General features: G+C 46.9%; 3 protein-coding genes and 1 pseudogene across 13 annotated transcripts in view; 2 read left to right on the top strand and 2 right to left on the bottom strand.

The window, feature by feature from the left end:
* LOC308630186 (uncharacterized protein) overlaps positions 1–21285 on the top strand; it is a 282945-nt gene that overhangs the window by 184193 nt on the left and 77467 nt on the right. The window lies entirely within an intron of this gene.
* The window catches only part of RIPK2 (receptor interacting serine/threonine kinase 2), a 278912-nt gene that overhangs the window by 213832 nt on the left and 43795 nt on the right, over positions 1–21285 (bottom strand). The gene's annotated exons all lie outside the window — the stretch shown is intronic.
* The window catches only part of LOC308630190 (uncharacterized protein), an 85210-nt gene that overhangs the window by 53727 nt on the left and 10198 nt on the right, over positions 1–21285 (bottom strand). For 2 of the 3 annotated variants that reach the window (XM_081258661.1, XM_081258660.1), the window contains exon 2: positions 18656–18699. The exons of the other annotated variant lie outside the window; for it this stretch is intronic. In XM_081258661.1, the coding sequence (XP_081114787.1) occupies positions 18656–18699 (44 nt within the window). The remainder of the gene's footprint in view (positions 1–18655; positions 18700–21285) is intronic. 3 annotated transcript variants of the gene reach the window in all.
* Positions 14832–16446, top strand: LOC308604757 (serine/threonine-protein kinase 35-like; annotated as a pseudogene). Its single transcript has one exon. The product of its transcript is annotated as a serine/threonine-protein kinase 35-like (transcript).

Below are 21285 nucleotides of genomic sequence, written 5' to 3'. Positions count from 1 at the left end.
CATGTTTATATGTGCGTGCGTTTGTAGTATATGTGTAAGTACTATATAAACATACAAGCCTATATATTTGTGGGTATATATTGTATACATGTATATATGAGTATATATATAGTATACATATGAGAACATGCTGTATACCCATATATTGATATATGAGTGTGTATATATACAGTATATGTACACTGTATGTATGCAGTGTATATTTATATATAGGTGTGTATATATGTTGTATACCTGTATGTGTATGTTGTATAAGTATTATATGTATATATGTATATACTATATATATACACACTTGTATATGTATTTATATGTGTATTACATGTGCATGTTTACATATAGGTGTGTATGTGTGTGTATACGTTGTATATATGTATGTGTATATATCATACATATGATATATGTATGTATATATACGATGAATTTATATATGCAGTACATATATATTTTTATGCTACATGCTTTTATATGTAGGTGTATGTGTCTGTATGTATGTACGTATTGCATATATTATGTGTATGTATGTATACTGTATATATACACACCTAAATATCTTTGTGTGTATATGTGCATGTACCTAGGTGTGCCTATTGCATATGTTATACGTATGTGTACATACTGTATATATACAAACTATGCATTTTATATGTATATGTATAGTGTATATGTATGCATGTATTTGTATATGTGTATATGTGTGTATAAATACTGAATATATACAAACTATGCATTTTATATGTGTGTATGTATGTGTGTATTGTCTATACTATATGTGTATATGTCTGTATGCATATTGCATATATACACGGCTGTATATTTTTTTATGTGTGTACTTATGTACGTGTGTGTGTATATACACACATCCCCTATGGATTCTGTTTGTCTGGAGAACCCTCACTGATACGGACACATGACAACTGAGCACCTGCTCTTTGCCAGCCAGGGAGCCAAACGCTTGTGCTTTCGATGTCTCCCTTAAGTGTCACAAGTCCCGGGAGGGAAGGTGATGCCGCTCCTACCAGTTGAGGTGCCTGAGGGTCAGAGAGGTGCACAGGGCGGGGGGCTGGAGCCTGGTGGAGCCCAGGTGGAGTTCTAGCAGCAGTACAGCCTAGCAGTCCCACTTCCCCGGGTGCTTCTCATAAAGACACCGAGGGAGAGATGGGGTCTGAAGGAGGGGATGAGGAAGCTTCCGTGGGTCCGCAAGCCCAGACCAAGGCTGATTCGTCAAGGGTGTTAGAGGTCAGGACTGTGGTTACCCTGGGGGTGGGGTTACACAGAGCCATTCCCATTCTGAAAAGGTATCCATTCTGCTCTTGTTTGTAGGTTTACCCCCCTCCCCCAAATCTTTTAAAAAGAGATTCTCTTGGTTGCTGGGAACACACACGGGGAAGTTGTGTGTGAGGGGGTGTGATCCAGGGGACAGGGAGGATAAGCCCCCCCACTCGTAGGGCCAGGAGTGGCTCAGCTTTCTGAGTTAAGGATGGCCCGCGAGGTCCCAGAGAGAAGGGTCCCTGCTCTGTCCCTGCTCCGCACACCCCATTCCCATCCTCAGAAGCCCAGAGCCACCCCCCCTCCAAACACTCACACACACCAGGGAGGAGAGCCAGTCACCCTGGCTCCGCGGCTCCAGCTCCAAGGCTTCCGGCACTAGGAGCTATTTTCAGCTTTCATGCCCTAGGACATGGCCAGAGCTACTGTCTCCGGAAACTCTGTCTGTCTCTCGCCCGCCGGCCCTCCCTCCCTCCTCCGCCACTTCCCCTCCTGCTCCAGCTGTCCTGCCCTCCACCCTGCATTTCTACACAGGATGGCTCACAGACAGCTGCTCCCCGTGCCCACCCGCCACCATTCGATGGATGTCAAAGCAAGCCCTGGGGACTTCCCTGGAGGTCCAGCGATTAAGACTCCGAGCTTCCACTGCAGGGGGCACGGGTTCGATCCCTGGTCAGGGAAATAAGATCCCACATGCCACAGGGCATGGCCAAAAAAATAAATGAAAAAAAAATAAAGTTTAGTGATGAAACAGCCCTAGTGGTGCAAGGATGGGACGTATAGCTCTATGGTATAGAATAAGGTCCAGAACAGATATATGAGAACTTGATATGACAGAAAGTGGGGAAATTAAGGAGTTTTCAATAAATGGCATTAGGACAATTGCATATCCATGTGGGAAAAAGTAAATTAGAAAAAAAAAAAAAGCAAGCCCTGGTCAGGTGTGACCTTGGGCCCGGGGCCATTGGCACACGTTATCATGTGGTATGTTCTTCCTTAGACTCCTCCCTCCCTCCTGTGTCACGGTCACTTCCTCCAGAACCTTCCTGGACTACCCTACACAAGCCCGGGGTGAGCCCTCACCTGCCCTGGATCACCGGAATTCCAATCCCGGCCCACCCTTCCCCGCCAGGTAAAGAACTGTGCCTGGTCAATAAGACCGTAGAGGTCCTTGGCCATTGCTATTGCAGTTGGAATTGTTACTGTGTTTACATAGGGTGACCAACACCCGCCCCCAGTTTGCCCAGGACCACTCAGGTTTGAGCGCTGGAACTGTGGGGAAACCCTCATTCCCGGGGAACCCCAGAAGGCTGGTCAGCCTATTGAGGACGGATCTTTCACTTGATCTCCCAACCCCTGAGAGCCAGAAAGGGAATCTCCCCCCTCCTTCCATTGTAACCTTCATTCATTCATCCACTCATCCCTTTATTCAACTCCTTTATTCAGCAAGCATTTACGAAGCATCTACTACACATCAGACGAGAAGGTGTGATTTATTACATGGGGATGAAGTCTCGCAGACCACTGCAGGGCAGGGGAAGTGGGAGAGGGAAGGGGCAGTTCTAAATGCAGGCTCCGACGGGATTGGGGCAGACCTTGCCCTGGGCCAGGCTGGTTGCTTCAACACAGCTGTCCTCACCCAGGGCCATCCTGCCCCCGCCTCACCCAGTTCTTCGGTGATGTCTGGGGAAAATCTGTGGTTATCAAAACTGGGGGGGAGGGACCCTGGAATCAAATGAGTGGGGCCAGGGATGCTGCTGAACCCCACAGAGTGTCCAGGAGGGGCCCCCAGCAGAGGATGACCCACCCCAAATAACCCCAGTGCCGTGGGGGAGACCCTGCACTAATATTATTCAGACCCGCTGGTGCCCCTAGATGCCTGCACAGGCAGGGACTCTAACCGGGTCACCTCTGTATCCCAAGGTGACCTAGAGTGGGGTAGCCAGGAGGGTTGAGTAACGGGGGGTGAAATGACAAATCTCTGTGCCCACTCTCCCCGCCACACCCCAGGGTCGATGGCCTCTATCTCCTCCCTGTGCAGGTAGCTTTTCCCTGAGCCTTTTCTTCTTGTCAGGGTCCCTGTCGCAGGTTGGGTTCCCTGAAGATGACATTGAGAACAAGGATTGGAGTGAGGGGGTTGATGTGAGACGTACAAAAAACAGATACAGCTGCCATAGGGTCCCGCAATTCCACTCCTGGGCATAGATCCGGAGAAAACTCTAATTCAAAAATATACATACACCCCTGGGATTTCCCTGGTGGTCCAGTGGTTAAGACTCCGTGCTTCCAGTGCAGGGAGCATGGGCTCCATTTCTGCAGGGGGCGCAGGTTCGATCCCTGGACAGGGAACTAAGATCCTACATGCCGTGTGACAAAAAAAAAAAAAAAAAAAAAAGAAAGAAAGAGAGAAAGAAAGAAAGAACAAGAAAGAAAGCAAGGAAGAAAGAAAGATAGAAAGAAAGGAAGAAAGAAAGAAAGAAAGAAAGAAAGAAAGAAAGAAAGAAAGAAAGAAAAGATGCATGCATCCCAATGTTCATTGTAACACTATTTACAATAGCCAAGATGTGGAAGCTACCTAAATGTCCACTGATGGATGAATGGATAAAGAAGATGTGGTACACATATACAATGGAATATTATTCAGCCATAAAAAGAATGAAATAATGACATTTGCAGCAACGTCGTGGATGGACCTAGAGATTATAATACGAAGTGAAGTAAGTCAGAAGAGAAAGACAAATATATGATCTCACGTATATGTGAATTCTAAACTATGACACAAATGAACATGTCTATGAAACAAAACCAGACTCACAGACATAGAGAACAGACTGATATGGGTTTGGGTCTCTCGGGGCCTTGGCTGTTTGATCAGTTTATCAAACCTCTCATGAACCATGCTTTTAAAGAGTCTGAAGAGTTACTACGATACAATTTAATTTGACAGCACTATCCCCAAAATTTAAAAACAATCTCAAAAGCAAGCCAATTCCCCACTCCTAGAAGAGTGAACCTAGGCACATTTTTGTTCCCAGAATCCAGTACAGAATTTGACCAAAGAACATAGCAGAAACTCAATGGCATTTGAGAGAAGGAGAAAGTCTGTTTGGTTTTAGCTTCACTAGGATGTCCATTAGTCTATGCTATTTCTGTGAAATTTCTGACCTGCGAACTTCGAACCAGGAGGAATCTTTGAGCCTGACGTTGATTTTTCACTATGAATTTGCCATGTGCAGTGCACAGCCCTGAGCATCTATCACATGTGGACTCTTGAGTTATCCTTCCTCTTTGATGACCTTGTGGTTCACACTGCAGTACTGAACTGATTATGGGTTCTGTCTAGTGACATTACACCTCCAGTTCTGATGCACAGATTTGACAGTCTTATGCGGCCATGGCCATTTTCACTGCCTCCTGCTATGGAACTGCACAGACCAAAGGCAGCTGCCTTTAAGAGAACATTTCTTTCTCCAACTTAATTGACAAATCCAGTGTCAGCTTGGGTCCACATGTAAAGGGAGTCACTTGAGCCTACGGTAGACCATATGTGTCCATGCCGACAAGTTCTACAAAACATGTGTTCCTTACAATTGAGTCTTTGTCTCAGTCAAGCCTGCTCGGGAAAAACTGTATCTGAAGGGTAAGGCAAGGTGGACAGCTGCCTGAGACTTTTCTGCCCTGTAAACTCCTGCACACTCTCAAGTCAAGTGCCAGGTAAAGGTCTCTGTATACTAAAGACCCTCCAGGTGCCTTATTCATTCCGCTCCAGGTATTGCTCAGTCACCTGCAACTCCCTAACGCCCCTCTTCTTTATGTCAGACCTTTACTTAAGTGGCTCTAAAGAAACAGCCACTTTCCCACACCAGAAGCTGCAGCCATCAGCCAAAATCAAAGTATCTTACGGCTGGTATAGTGGGTTGGATGGTGGCCCCCAAAAGGATATATCCATGTCCTCCTCCTTGACGGTTACCTCATTTGAAAAAAATGTTTTTGCAAATGTCATTAAGGATCTTGACATGGGATTTCCATCCTATATTATCTGGATGGATCCTAAATACAATGACAATTGTCCTTATTATACAAGAAGGGCAGAGGGACATTTGAGACAGACAAAAGAGAAGATACAGACACAGAAAGGGGGTGATGTGAAGACAGAGACAAAAACTGAGTGATGTGGCCTCAAGCCAAGGAAACTGGCAACCACCAGAAGCTGAAAAAGGCAAGGGATAGAATCTCCCCTAAAGCATCTGTAGGGAGAGCAGCCTTGCTGACACCTTGATATCAGACTTCTGGCCTCTACAACTGTGAAATTGTAAATTTCTATTGTGTTAAGCCTCCAAGTTTGTGGTAGTCTGTTACAACAAGCACGGGAGAATAATATAGCATGTCTTAAACCTTTTCTAGGCTTCAGCAGTTTACTGCACAAACTTAAATATTTTCAAACAGTCAAAGGTCCCAAAATTCCACCATACATTAAAGACCAAGGCACTGGACTACCTTCCTTGGCAGTACCAAAGTATTTTCCACATGGACATTTTCCTCAAGTGTCTGCTCCTTTCTTTTTATTTCTTGGTGTTCCCAGGTAATGCACTAAATGTTAGGGCCTTTTAATTACCTTACAGCAAGTACAATGCCTTAATTCCATTTGGTTTGGCATAAATTAGGAACTAAGAGAAAAGATGTAGGGCCCAATATTCCTGTTACTGTTGATAACCCTGGCTTCATAATCCAGTTTGAATGAAATGATCACATAACTGAACCCCAGAATTGGGCAGATTTACTAACTAGTAATACACAGAATGAGACAAACAGAAGACACTCACTTACACTCTCAAGGGAGAGAACAGAATTAGTCAAGGCAAGCATGCTCACTTAATTCTTTTCAAGCTTTCTATATAAGTCACTTGATCGCCCTGGGGCAGAGTCAGTAAAGAAGCAGCGCTGAAATGACCCTAAGAGTTCTCCTGACAGGACTGAAACATCAGGAGCAGGAAAGGAACATTCCCACACACCCCACCACCACCACATCCAGCAGTAAAAAATGATCATCCACAATAACAATGTAAAGGAAATCAGAAACTACCCTAACTGTGACTTACTCTTAGTATACCTACAGCTAATCAGGAGCCTTGTGCAAAAACATCTTGATTGGGCTTCCCTGGTGGCGCAGTGGTTGAGAGTCCGCCTGCCAATGCAGGGGACACGGGTTCGTGCCCCGGTCCGGGAAGATCCCACATGCCGCGGAGCGGCTAGGCCCGTGAGCCATGGCCGCTGAGCCTGAGCGTCCGGAGCCTGTGCTCCGCAACGGGAGAGGCCACAACAGTGAGAGGCCTACGTACCGCCAAAAAAAAAAAAGCATCTTGATTAGTTGCTAATAAAACTCTTTAGAAGCAGAACCCTTCACATGCCTCAAAGGGAAGATGCAGACCTGTATGCTTCAGGATTTTCTCACCAAAACCCCACACAACTTCTTTACTATTCCAACCAAGTATGGCCTAGCCCTACCCTCATCCCTGTTTTTCTTGGTGTAGTAATAAAGAAACATAGATGGAAATAAAGAGATAGGTAGAAAGATATAAAATAGTGGGGAAAATAATATAAGTCAAGTCAAGTACCACCACCATTTACTAGAAGTGAACTTTCAGCACCAACATTAATATTTTTTCCTGTTATATCTGTAAATGATAATAACTAATATGTACATAACAATTTTCCATTTACTCAAATCTCATTTTTATAACTAACTACTTCACAACAAGTAACATGCTAAGGCAACATCAATAGATGAAAAAAGGTAGTCCCTGGCCCCAAGGAATGTTGCTCAGGAGAAGACAGAGATATGGAAAAAATACAATTACAATACAGGGTAGCGAGTGCAGCAATCAGGCATGCAGAAGTGCAAGGGTAGCAAAAAGGAGCGTGTGATCACAACACTAAAAAGAAGACTGCACAAAGGACAATAATATGTAAACTGAGGTTTGAAAAATGAAGTGGGTTTCCCAGGTGCCCCATAGAGAGAAAGGAATTCTTGGAGGAGGGAAAAGCATAAATGAAGACAGTGAGTTTTTCATATAATCCAGAAGTGAAGTAGGCAATGGCAGGGGAAATGACTGGACACAGGCATCATGAATACTTGCGTGTCTGCATTTTAGCAAGTCCATTCTAAAGGAAACTTCGAGCATCAACTCGGGGGTGGGGGACCGCGGGGGGACAGAACTAGTCATTCCTGACAGAAACACTGGAACCACTTTCCACCAACCCACCAAAAAAACGACTGCAAAGGCAACATGGTATCACAGAAAGGGCTTGTTTGTTTGTTTCTTTGTTTTTAGTTCATTAGGCCTCACTTAAAATTCTGATTCCACAATGCACTTGCTTTGGGATCTTGAGCAACACTCATATAACCTCTGCAAGTTTCAGTATAGTAAGTTTATGTGATTACCTTCATCTGTAATATCCCTGCATTGCAATCTTAATGGAAACTCAAGTTCAGGTCAAAGACAAGTTTCTCTGTGACTTCTCCTCTGAATTGATTCAAAAGCTGTCTCTCCTGTCCTCATTTGGCTTCTCTTATGGAATCTCATAAGAACTTCTGTGACCTCTTTGTTTTTTGTTGTTGTTGTTGTTGTCTGTTTGTTTTTTAATGGAAGTATAGTTGATTTACAATGTTGTGTTACTTTCAGGTGTACAGCACAGTGATTCCTTTTTCACATTCTTTTCCCTTATAAGTTATTACAAAATATTGAGTAGAGTTCCATGTGCCGTAGAGGAGATCCTTGTTGTATCTATTCTATGCCTTCTTTGAATGACCGTAGCACTTGTTGTCTGTATCATTTTTATGTCTGTGGTTGCTTTGTGACTGAAAATGAAAATTTTCTATCTGTTCAAGTCCTAGTCCTTCCTTAAAACTGGGTTCATTTATCTATTTCATATTTATTGACTACATGTTAGACACCGTGTTAACCGCTGGTTCTAGATGTTAGTAAAATATAGACCTTCCTGCTCAAAAGGTCACAGTATTTGTGGGAACACAAAAAAATGAACCACCTATGTCTCAAAGAGCTTTGCACTTCCCAAAGAGAACACACCTAGTAGGTACGATAAACACATGTATCATATGTAAATGTATAAATAGTTAATGGGATTAAAAACTAGACATAACTGCTTTTCAATTCCGAGGAAATGATGATTATATTTCACCAGGAGCTCGATACCACTCTGAGAATGAGGGCTTAACCCCCAACCTGACTCACTGCAGCGCTTTCCCATATAAAAATACACAAGTCTGTACACACACTCTAGAAAAAGGCTTATCTGGCATGAATTTCAGATAGCAGGAAGAAAAATTCAAGAGGTTCAGAGAAGCATCCAGAAGCTCACATAATTATCTGGCACTAATACAACTTGCTTGACAGAAAAATAAAGCTGTAAATCTCACAAAATTAGATGACTTTTGAAGAATTTCAAAACCTCTTGCTATTAATTGGAAATCCTAGAAGAATAGCTTCTTTTAAAGTGGAATGATAATATGCTTTACAGCTTAATAGTCAGCAGCCTAGGTTTTGGCTAAGTGAGCTTCAGGAAAGAAGGAAACTTGTGGTTTAGCTCCATTTTCTTTGCAACCTCTGGTTCCAAACATCTACTTCTGTGCTCAGTCATTTTATCATCTATAAAATGGAGGCAACTCTAAGAAAACAGTTACAGAGATGTTGCACAGTTTCATGTGTCATTGTCTTCATTTGTTTCAGAGTACCAATAACATCTAAGCTACTACTGAAAGAGTGCAATGTTATTTAGGGTCATCTAGTGCAGCTCTGTCAAAGTAAAGGAAAGGAAAGGGGCCTAGAATAACTATAATTTTCCCAAGAGGACACAATTATTTTATGGTAAATCTGGGACAAGAACCCTGATCTCTTTGATCCCATTCCATTGTTCTTTCATTGGGTTCTGAACAACCCAGAGAAATAAAGAGAAATAAAACTCCTCTGTGCTATGCCACTGGTACAGGACATGGCAAGATTGGAATTGGAGCACTACATATTAAGAGGTAACTGGGAAATTCTTCAAACTAATTGAGATATACACCAGGTACACAGAAAACAGCATGTTTTCTGAAGATGATTCTGTGGCATGAACAGAACTGGTAACTGAAGGTGTGTGTGGACTGCAGTTCCAAACAGGATGGGTGAATTCTTGTTTTCTGGCAGCTTGAAGACTCCACCCCAATATACACATTAAAATAAAATTAACATTTCAACTGGGTCATATTTAATTCAGCAAAATATTCCATGTATCATTTAAGTTGTCACTTACTTTTTAACTTGATTTTTAAGTCCTAAAAGTCTTTCCAAACACAAAACAGAGGTTGCAAAATGGTATATGGGAAGCTGCAGAGATGAAATAAACATATTTCATTCAGCATAAACATGAATATCCAAACAACTTCTTCATAGCTGAAAGTGTCCAAATCCACTGTCTTCATTTTGTAGTCAAGGCTTCGGGAAAAATATGCTAATGGATTACTAATTACCCAAATGCCCCATATCTGTTTCAGTAAGTATCATTATACATTATGGAAATTTTTCTCAGTGACAGAGAAAGATATCCTGGCTGAACATCCCCTTGCCCGTGACACAGAGATGATGGCCTCCAGCTACCTTGAAGGCGTTGGAGCCCACTTTATCCGTTACTAATATTAATGGAGGACAAAACTTCATATTCCGTTTGCTCTGTATTTGTTACATCACTTCTTCCCTTCATTAAAATGGACGGCCCATAATTCAGTCTGTAGTGTGTGTATCATTGGAAACTGAACAAATTTTTGTTGGTTTTATTAATGTCATAGGTTTCTAGGGAGGGTCTACTCAATCTAAGTCTAGTTTCACAGTTACAAATAAATTACGATGTAACTTTGAATAAATTAAGCTCATCATAAAGGAAGGATACTGAGAGTTGCTACTACCCCTTCCTTGAGGGGCTCTTCTAAAGCACTAAATAAAGTAACAGAGGTGTATATGCATGCATATATTCGCAATGATATTTGTACACACTTGAAAAGAACTCTACAGAGTGCATTATAAAACTCTTGATGCTGTGTGTCCCTGTTCCCAGCTCTCTCATTAAAACAACTTAAATGGTCCTTCCCTCGTGGCGTAGTGGTTGGGAGTCCGCCTGCCGAGGCAGGGGACACAGGTTCGTGCCCCGGTCCGGGAAGATCCCAAATGCCGCAGAGCGGCTGGGCCCGTGAGCCATGGCCGCTTATCCTACATGTCTGGGGCCTGTGCTCCGCAACTGGAGAGGCCACAGCAGTGAGAGGCCCGCATACCGCAAACAAAAAACAAAAAACAAAAACTACTTAAATGAACAAAATCGTATCTATTAGGATAGCTATCAGAGTACTCCAAATATTACTTCTTGCAGTACCCTGTCCCAAGCCTTTGCCTTCCTCTTCCCATTAGTCCTCAATTCAGAAACCATGGAGATTTGTTCATTAATTTATGAACATATTTCTTCATTCAGCCAAGAAAATTGATTGATCCTTTACCAATTTTCAGGCACCATTCTTCAGTATGTTTCATAGGCATGTTCAGGAAACACAGTAGTGATGAACACAGATGAATATACCCTCTCTCGAGATGAGGGGGGAGGCAAAAGTAAAGAAGCAAATATAAAATCATAAGTATAAATATGTAAATAGAAATGAAATACATGGATAGAATAACTAGTATATCAGGGAAGTGCTGGAGAAAACCAGCAAGCAGGGAAGGGAGATGGAGATTGTTAGCTGCTAGGAGGAGGCTGCGATCTGAAACTAAGTGATCACTGAGGGCTTTCTGGGGAAGATAAAATTTAAGAGGGAGCAAGGAGCATATCTAGGAAGTGAAGAGTACAAGTAGAGGGAACAGTCACATGGAAAGCCAATGAGGCAAGAGTGGGCTTGGAGTATCCAAGGAGCAGAAAGGATGTCAGTGTGTGGGAAACCGAGTGAGCAAAGTGGAGAGGAGAAGGAAACAGTCAGACACGAAACAGAGGCCCACATCTCTAGGGCTGTGGAGGCACTTTGAGGACTTTGCTTTTCCTGTGAAGAAGCCATTGAAGAGATTTGAGTGACATGATCTGACTTATGTTTTAACAGGATCTCTCTGGATGCCATGTTGATTAGAGAGTGGAGGAGAGTAAGGACAAGCCCCAGAAGACCAATAGTTGATTCAAAGAAGTGATTACTCAAACATGGTCCCCATCCTCAGTGAGGACACAGAGCAGGAATCGGCAAATAATGGTCACAAATCAAATCAGGCTCTCAGCCTGGATCTGTGGGACTGTGAGCTAATAATGGTTCTCACGTTTAGAAAGCTTGTTGAAGAAGAAAGAGGAGGAGAAGCTACAGAAGCTGTATATGGCCCACAGAGCCTAAGATATTTAAAATCCAGAAAATGCTTTCCAACACCTGATGTAAAGCATGTGGCTGGTAGGAGGTGCTCAACAAAATTTGGAAGAGGAATACATGTGTTAGTTAGTTCCTGAAAACACTGTAAAGTAATAGGTGTCAAGAAACATTTATCCCTTCACCCTTAACCTTCACAAATGATGCCATTTCCACTGAGGTATTGAAAAATATATTATGACTTTCAAAACAATAAAACAGAGGGCATTTTCTCACATAAGCAAGGTCATAAACAACTGTCAAGTAAAGTTGAAATAGCAACAAATCAAATAGTAACAAAAACATATTTATAGATTTTTAAGCCTTAATAAGCATTTTCATGTTCATTCTCTAATTTAAATCCTCAAATCAACTCCATGAGACAGTTATTATTTTCCCATTAGAAATGACCACATATTAAATCCTCAGTGATTGCTCAAGAAAAGCTGAAATCTTGAGTTTTACATCTATTAATGCCAAGGTTGGTTTTTTTCCCATGGGAACATTGGATGCTAAAATCAACAGGGATTTTCAGCTCAAGATGGCACACTAGGAAACATATTTACTTTCTGTTCCTCCTGAAACCATATTTAAATAAAACTGTAGAAATACCAAAATTAATCAACCAATAAAGGCCAAGACATTTTGGAAGCCATCAACCACAGAAAGATTTCAACACATTTCGAGAAGGCAAACAATGAAATGGAGGAGCCATGAATAAAATAATGAAGAAAAGACTAACCCTAAGTAAGGTCTGCACAAAGCCAGTCAGCTTTTGCTGAGCTCTGGTTATAGTAAAGGGCAGAGGAAAGAAGAGGGGCTGAAAACAAGGAGACAAAAGTCATTTTAGGAAAAAAAGGTCATTTAATGAGCTCCAGGGAACACTCAGCCTGCTGCCATACTCACTCATGAATTACAATGGATTGTTGGTAAGCAAGACAAGAAAACAGGGAAGAAACAAAACAAACAAAAATCAAGACATTGTTTCTTACTGAACTCTTCTCAAATGAGATCGAGGAATTATGCTTCAATGCCACAGCTGTAAATCATTTCTGCTCTTGGAGACGTGAGAAAGGGCTGATAATATTTACCCTTTTTTTTTTCAGACAGAATTTAGGTCTGAGCAAAAGCTTTTGTGTCCTCCAACCCCAAAGTTTATTGGGGATGGCAGTCCAAATTTGCTGTGACATACCATAAAAAGAATCTCATGAGCAGAGGGTCCAACTAATTTTGGAATATATGAATTATGCCCAGTGTTATTTTCAATAGATTTTGAACAAAAATATAGGAATACATTTTTACTGATCTATATGATTCTGGGTTCTGAAACTTCTACATGTCACATGTGTGATACATAACACACAATGTCAGCCCCAGGAGAGAGAAAACACTCCAATGAAGCAAGCCAAAGAAACAAGTTTTAAACAAGGTCAAGTGATGTGTAGGCCAGGATTGTTCAACTCTTTCCTGTCATGCTGAAGCTTCCAGCTCCTGAATAACAACACATGTTTCCCTTGTCCTAGACACCCAAGAGTATGTCTCCTCTCGTCGGCATAAGAATCTCTAGAGTTACATATGTGTACTAAAGAGTGGACCCAGCTGGCATACTCACAATGACCAAATTGTGTTGATTGTACTTTAAACCAATACATCGCTCCACACTGAAGTTGCAATAAATGATATACTTGCTTTCTAGACATGAATGAGATGCCTTGCTGGATATACTCCAGGAAGGCCAGAGAAACTGGCTTCTAATCCATATGGAACAATTCACTGGTGAATTTCTTTCAGGATAGCCCATGATTTATCTAGAATATAATCTTTACATATCTGGATCCTTCAAACTAGACAAAGGGAAAATCCGGGCTTCATGCCTCAATTAGAAATGTGGAATGGTGCTATGCTGACAACTGGTGGTCCCTGACCTGTATCTTCTGAGATTAGAACACAGTGTGGTGGATGACCAATTCATGCGTTGAACAAAAGAAGACCTCCTACAGGGCAGTGCAGCTGTTTGTTACAGCTATGGCACTTAGGGCTAAGTACCATAAGGACTACAAGAAAAAAAGAAAAACAAGTAACACATGAAGCATATATGACAAGGAGGCACCACAGTCCAGAGCACGAGTTCTGGAATCACACAGGTTTGCTTCGAATCCCGGCTAAGCCACTACCATCTGTATACCCTGAAGAACAGTCCAAAGTTTATATATTGTTTTAGCAAATTTCAAAAAAGAAGTGAAGAAAGAACCTACCTGCCAGGAAGGGACATTGTGGGGTGCAGGATCCAGTCGGATCAGGGCTCTGCATCTCCTGCTCACAAATCTTCGCCGCCTGGCTCATGGTGATGCTGGCAGCTGAGCAGCCCTGGAGAAGGCGATCCTGTCTCCAGGCCTCGCAGAGAAGCTGGGGAGGTCCCCGGAGGACGTGGCCCACACCCTGGCAAGCTCTGGGTGCCTCCTGCCCTCAGCTCTGAGCAGGCTCTGGCCTATGGGCCCAGTGGTGGGGAAGGGCTGGCCGATACATACGCAGGGCTGAGGAGCCTGCAGAGCCGATGCCCAGGCAGGGTGAGCTCTGGAGGAGAAGGCTTCCACAGTCCCCAACAGTCTCCGCATGGTGGCCCATCCGGTGCCAAACACCTGCCACCCACAGCGAGAAGTCCCAGCCGCTATAAAGTCCAGAAGGGGTCAGGCTCTTTGCCCTTGGGCCGGGTATCTCCAGGGGCTGGGCATCTCCAGGGGCTGGGCTTGCGTGGGGCCCCCAGCCCACCCCCTGACCCACCTGCCCTTTCTCTGTGACACGTACAATGGAATGTCAAGACCCAGGTTGAGCCGTCCAGTGTCCAGTGCGTGCTAGACCTCGAGCAGCGTTAGAAGGTAGGGAGAAGCTCTCCCACTTTCACTCTCTTTTCTCAGATCAGGCAGGCAGCACAGGCGAGGAAGAGAGGAGGTTGCGGTGCACAGGCGGCTGCGGAGACCTGAGGCCTCAGCCAGATCGTGGGAATTTGGTGCCTGTTTTTTGTTGGTTGGGTTTTCTCGCCTGTGATTGGGCCCCGGCCCCGCGTGGGTGAGCCCGGCTGTTGCTGGTCAGCCGACCTTGGCAGGACCCCGGCGGCGCCGTACTCTGCTGACTTCCCTGGGGGATAGGGGCCCCCGCTGGCCCGAGTGCGGGCGGGACGTCGGCTTATAGAAAAAGGTTACCTAAAGGGCTCCACTGGCACGAACACGTGGAGAGCCGCGGGAGCACTGACGCCCAGTTGTCCCACGAGAGCACCGCTGCCGTCACCCGTGCAGTAGCAGGCTCCATCGCACGCCCGAGCCGGGCCACGGTGTCTCGCGCGGCTAGGTACCCGAAGCAGCCCTAGCCCGGAGCGGACCATCCCCAGCTGGGGGCCTTAGGGGGGAAACGCGAGGCCCGGAAGTGGAAGGGCGCAGGCCAGGTCACAATCCAGGGTCCCCCTCCTCCGCGTCCCGGGGCCGGACGGAGGGATGAGGCAGGGGGGTCCCGGGCAGCGCCGTTGCTGCTCCCCGCGCCGCCCGCAGCCATGGACACGGGGGAAGAGGACGGCGCCCGCAGAGTTCACAAAGCCCCGAGCGAAAAAGGCGAAGCCCAGTGCCGCGGGAGCTCAGCGCGAAACTGAGGCCGGCGTTGGTGGCCCAGGCCATGGAACCGGTGGCGGCCGAGGCCCCGGGCGAGAGGCCTACCTGGCGCGGCGGCGGCCGGAGGGCGGCGGCGGGTTGGCGCGGCCGCGCTACGGCCTTTTGGCGGAGATCGGGCACGGCAACTACGGCGTGGTGTACGAGGCAGTGGCCATGAGCACCAGGGCCCGGGTGGCGGTTAAGAAGATCCGTTGCGACGCCCCCGAGAATGTGGAGCTGGCGCTGGCCGAATTCTGGGCCCTGACCAGCCTCAAGCGGGGCCACCAAAACGTCGTGCAGTTTGAGGAGTGCGTCCTGCAGCGCAACGGGCTAGCCCAGTGCATGAGCCACGGCAACAAGAGCTCACAGCTTTACCTGCGCCTGGTGGAAACCTCGCTCAAAGGAGAAAGGATCCTGCATTATGCTGAGGAGCCCTGCTATCTCTGGTTTGTCATGGAGTTCTGTGAAGGTGGAGACCTGAATCAGTATGTCCTGTCCCGGAGGCCGGACCCAGCCACCAACAAGAGCTTCATGCTACAGCTCACGAGCGCCATTGCCTTCCTGCACAAAAACCACATCGTGCACAGGGACCTAAAGCCAGAAAACATCCTCATCACAGAGCGGTCTGGCACCCCCATCCTCAAGGTGGCAGACTTTGGACTAAGCAAGGTCTGTGCTGGGCTGGCTCCCCGAGGTAAAGAGGGCAATCAAGACAACAAAAATGTGAATGTGAATAAATACTGGCTGTCCTCAGCCTGCGGCTCAGACTTCTACATGGCCCCTGAAGTCTGGGAGGGACACTACACAGCCAAGGCTGACATCTTTGCCCTGGGCATTATCATCTGGGCAATGATAGAAAGAATCAATTTCATTGACCCTGAGACCAAGAAGGAGCTCCTGGGGACCTATATCAAACAGGGGACTGAGATCGTCCCTGTTGGTCAGGCGCTGCTACAAAACCCAAAGATGGAGTTGCACATCCCCCAGAAACGCAGGACTTCCATGTCTGAGGGGATCAAGCAGCTCTTGAAAGATATGTTAGCTGCTAACCCACAGGACCGGCCTGATGCCTTTGAACTTGAAACCAGAATGGACCAAGTCACACGGGCTGCTTAAAATTCAGGGAAAAAATAAATCTTGGGTGTTTTTAAACTACGTGAGTGTACTTCTTTTTGTTCTGCATGCACACTTCCTGGACTACTGGATTCTTCAATCTGAGCCCAGGGAGGCGGTGGGTATGGACTTGGAGGCAAATGCAGGGTTGAAGAGAACTAAGTGCTGGTTACCAAAGATTCCTCCCAAGTCTCAATGAGGAGATGTGGGATTATCTGAGTACAAATGAGAAAGTCTAGGGAAGTTTTGAGTAGACATTGCATTTGAGCTGGAAAAAAAAAAAAAAAAAAAGCCTTCCTAGGCTTTCATTTTCCATTCTGCCCCTCTTTTCCCCAAGCCCCCCATTTACGGCTTCGGGTGTCATCGGTGCTTCAGCAGGCAGCACCTCTGACACCAAAGCTATGGACACCACACCTCCTTCTCAGGCTGTCATTTTCCAGTCTGCCCCGTCTCCAAGTAGAACCACTACCCATTTCACACAGCTGGTCTAGTTCTGGGAACACACCACTCACTGGCAGCAATGCCTCAGCCCATGCCTCGTCTCATTTACCTGCAACGCTGGCCAACAGATAGACCAACACTTCAAAGTTATGACAGAAAGTTGAGTAAGTTATATGCTTGGAATTGCATTTATTATTATTAACAAGCACAACTGTAGTGCTTAGACTATAACAAGTAATATTCTAAGTGCTTAGCAAATATTAACTCACTTAATCCTTATAATGGCCACCCTATAGGTAGGTAATATTCATAATATTCACCTTTTTGGGGGGAAACTGAGGCCCAGAGGGGTTGAATAGCTTGTCTAATGCCACACAGTATGTAGAGGGCAGAAACCCAGGATGAAAACCAGACAGTGTAGACTTTCATCACTTTGCTGTGTCACCTTATTAGATGTTGTGGTTACGGAAGGGACTAAACTGACAAGACTCTGAAATAGAGAAGGGAGAAATGAGAAAATGACTGATCCTAGAAACTAGAGAGGATTTCAGCTCAGAAATTTCTGGTGATGAGACCCGGAAGAACAAGAACTTGGTTGGAATATTAACTTGGGGTAGTACCTGAATCCACTGAGAAATGGTTTCGTTTTGTTTAAAATTTAGAAAGGCCAGTTGGATGAAGATTAATTTAAAAAAAAAGGTAGAAAAGAGGAAGGTGCCTTAAGTGAGACATAACCTCTTCCCTCTAGGGGAAGGGTTCCTGTGGGAAAGGATGTGCATATATAAAATTCTGCCTCCAGACTGCCTTCAGACTTGAGCTACAATGTCAACTCTTCCCTGGGTCTGCCTCTCTTGGCCTGTCCTGCATACTTCAGACTCACCAGCCTGAAGTCCTGTGACTCAGTTGCTTAAATTAATCTCATATACACAGACATCACTGGGTCTGTTTCTCTGGAGAACCCTAAGATAGATTTTATACTAATATACTACAGTAATGTATACATACGTATAATCTGAAACAATACAGAAGAAACTGATGAATGCTCGCCTCTCGAAGGAAGGACAGGACGGAGAGGGGGGAGCACCACCCCTATGTGCCGAACAGCCTTTAGTGCTGCTGCCAGCCCGGCCGCCCCAGGTTCAAGCAGATATGATGGCGTGTGGCCCAGGCAGTGGCTACACAGCTAAGGATTTTAAGGCATAATACAGCGAGATGCCAGGGCCACAGTCACACACGTGGAACATTCTAAAGCCAAGAGTGGTCACAGGATTCCGCGCATGGGCCCCCGAGGGCACTCTGGAGGCCGTCGCAGACCCTCAGGTCCCATGTGAGGAGACAGCCCACTAGAACACAGCAGGCGGCCCTCCTCCCAGATCTCACCTGGGTCAGCCTCCTGGGCACCCGGCCTCCTCTGCACAGCACGGGGCAGGCTCACAGAGGGAAGAGCAGCCCAAACCCAAAAGTCACACCAAACCCCACGGGAGAAGAGTAAAGCAAGGTGATGAGAGGAGGGGTCCCTCGGGAAGCTGGCCACTCAGGATTTCCAGCGTCTTCCACAGGAAGCGAGCTCACGAAGCACCAAGACCTGTCCTGGGTCACACTCAGAGGACTTGACCCCGTGACCCCACAGCCCCACTTCCCAAGCCTCCTCGATGCTGAGGATGCTGACGCGGATCGGCACGGAGGAATGGTGGGGCGCACGACTGGGGGGATGCTGGGAACTCAGGACTGGCCCACCCCGAGGCTCCGCCCCAGCAGGCGCCACACTCACCAGATGGTCTTGATGATTTCGTGAGCAGCATCGTGGGGTTTGTCCTAAAAGACAACAAGACAGGGTTCAGAGCTGTCCCTCCCCGCTCTGGTGATGTGGGTGACCAGAGGAGACGGGGGCTGCGGCCCCGGGACTCCCCGCCTCATTTCCCCACCCACGGGTCCTACCAGAGAGCTCCACCCACAGCGCTGGGGCCATGTCCTGCCACGTGGGACACGCTGGCTCCGGGACCGCCTGTTCCTGCAGCGCCCTGCCGCCCAGCGGACTGCGGGGAAGGGACCGGGACGGACTCGAAGCCCCCGACTCTCCTGCCCCAGGACTTCCCCCGGGCACTCCTGCAGCCTGGAAACCACAGGCCTGCCTCTGAGTCCCTGAACCGCCGCAGGCCTCGGTCTCCATCTGTAAAATGGGGAAACACCACTCGTGCAACCACCGGGAGTGGGCGAGCAGAGGTCCTCCCTCCCGGCCACAGCGGCGCTCTCCTGGCCTCACTGCGCCCGGCGGGCTGGCCTCACCGCTTTCCCCGAGGAGCACATCAGGAGTCGCTCTGGCCTTTCGCAGGGGTCTTGGCGGCCAGCTAACCCAAGACCCCGCAGAAACCAAGTGAGGACGACGCATCGTGTGGACGGTCTGTAACTCTAGACGCACCTCCGCCCCGGCGGTGAAGATTCCTATCGCGGTGAGGAGGGGCCTCAAAGAGGATGCACAGCAAGAGGAGGGGCCACGAAGAGCACGGGCTGAAGCCCGAGGTGAGATGGTCAGGCCCAGAGCTGCCAGCCCTGCCCCAGGACAGCGACTGCCCCTCTCAGCCCAGGCCACCATTTCCACGCTTCACAGTGGAGGACGGCAACGCGGGCAGAGCCCCTACGGGCCAGGGCAGCGATGCCCGGAAGGTCCCAGGACAGGGCCCCCCACGGCGCAGCGGTCCTATCAGGTCAAACAACTCCAGAAACACCCTTTGTGTCCTAAGCCTCATCTTTGCAACAGCAGCCCTACTGAGCTATAATTCACACAGAATGGGCCCCCGCTTCAAGTATACAGTTCAGTGGCTTTTAATACATTCAGAGCTGGGCAACCATCCCCTCCATCTAGTTCCAGAACATCCCATCACCCCATTAGCACACGCGCCCCAATCCCCTCCCCAGCCCCTGACAACACTAATCCACTCTGCGTTTCTGTGGATTTGCCCGTTCTGGACGTTTGTAAATAGAATTACGATATGTGACCTTTCGCCCAGAATCTTATTTTTTAAGGCAAAGGAAAAAAACAATCTTCTATCGTTCTTAATAATATCCTCCAACTTACCAAGGACGGAGCAGTAAATATCCATTGAACTCATATTACTTAGACAAGGCCGGGGGCGGGGGATGGAGCACATGTGGTCCAGCACAGGACAGCCCTGCAGACCAGTGGTTCCCGATGCAGGGCAACCGACCTGCAGCATCAGTGCCACTGCTGACCCAGAAACCCTGGGGAAGAACCACTGATGGAACAATCGGCCCCAAGGCTTCCTGGCAAACGGCAGGAAACAGTGAGGACAGCTGGGTTTGGAAAACAGTCTGGCAGCTCCTCAAAGGTTAAACAGTTAGCAAATGACCCAGCAATTCCTCTCCTGGGTGTCTGCCCAAGAGAAATGAGAATATTTGTCCACAGAAAACCCTGAACATTGGGCTTCCCTGGTGGCGCAGTGGTTAAGAATCCACCTGCCAATGCAGGGGACACAGGTTCGAGCCCTGGTCCGGGAAGATCCCACATGCCGCGGAGCAATGAAGCCCGTGCGCCAAAACTACAGAGCCCGCGTGCTGCAACTACTGAAGCCCGTGTGCCTAGAGCCTATGCTCCACAACAAGAGAAGCCACCGCAATGAGAAGCCCGCGCACTGCAACAAAGACTAGAGCCCACTCACCACAACTAGAGAAAGCCTGCGCGTAGCAACGAAGGCCCAACGCAGCCAAAAAAAAAAACCACACCAAAAACCCGAACATTAATGTTCACAGAGGCATGATTCACAACCGCCAAAAGGTGGAAACCACCCAAATGTCCATCAACAGATGAACGAATAAACAAATGTGTCCACCAGACACTGAAATATTATCCATCCACGAAAAAGAGTGAAGCACTGACACTTGCTCCAATGTGGATGGACCCTGAGAACATGATTGCTAAGTGAGAGAAGCCAGATGGAGAAGGACACACAGGGTGTGATTCCATTGATGCGAAACGTCCAGAACAGGCAAGTGCACAGAGACACAGAGTGGGTTCCTGGTTGTCAGGGGCTGGGGAGGGGGATGGGAGGGATGCTAATGGGGATGGGGTTTCCTCTCGGGGTGATGGAATGGTCTAAAATCGGTAGTAGTGATGACTGCGCACAATGAATACACTACAAAGCAGGGAACGGCCTGCTTTAGGTGGATGAGGTGAAGAGTGTGGGAATTACACCTCAAAACAGCTATCAAAAACAACAGCAAGACCAAGAGGGACCTCCCTGGCCGCCCAGTGGTCAGGACTCTGCTCTTTCACTGCCGAGGGCCCAGGTTCAATCCCTGGTTGGGGAACTAAGATCCCACGAGCTGCACGGCACGGCGAAAAACAAACAAAAAACCACAACACAATCTATAGGAGGAAATGCG

This window comes from Mesoplodon bidens, assembly GCF_964165515.1.
Source record: "Mesoplodon bidens genome assembly, chromosome: 16".
NCBI classification, from domain to species: Eukaryota; Metazoa; Chordata; class Mammalia; order Artiodactyla; family Ziphiidae; genus Mesoplodon; species Mesoplodon bidens.
The sequence above is the reverse complement of the archived record's forward strand: the minus strand, read 5'-3'. Positions and strand labels throughout refer to the sequence as shown.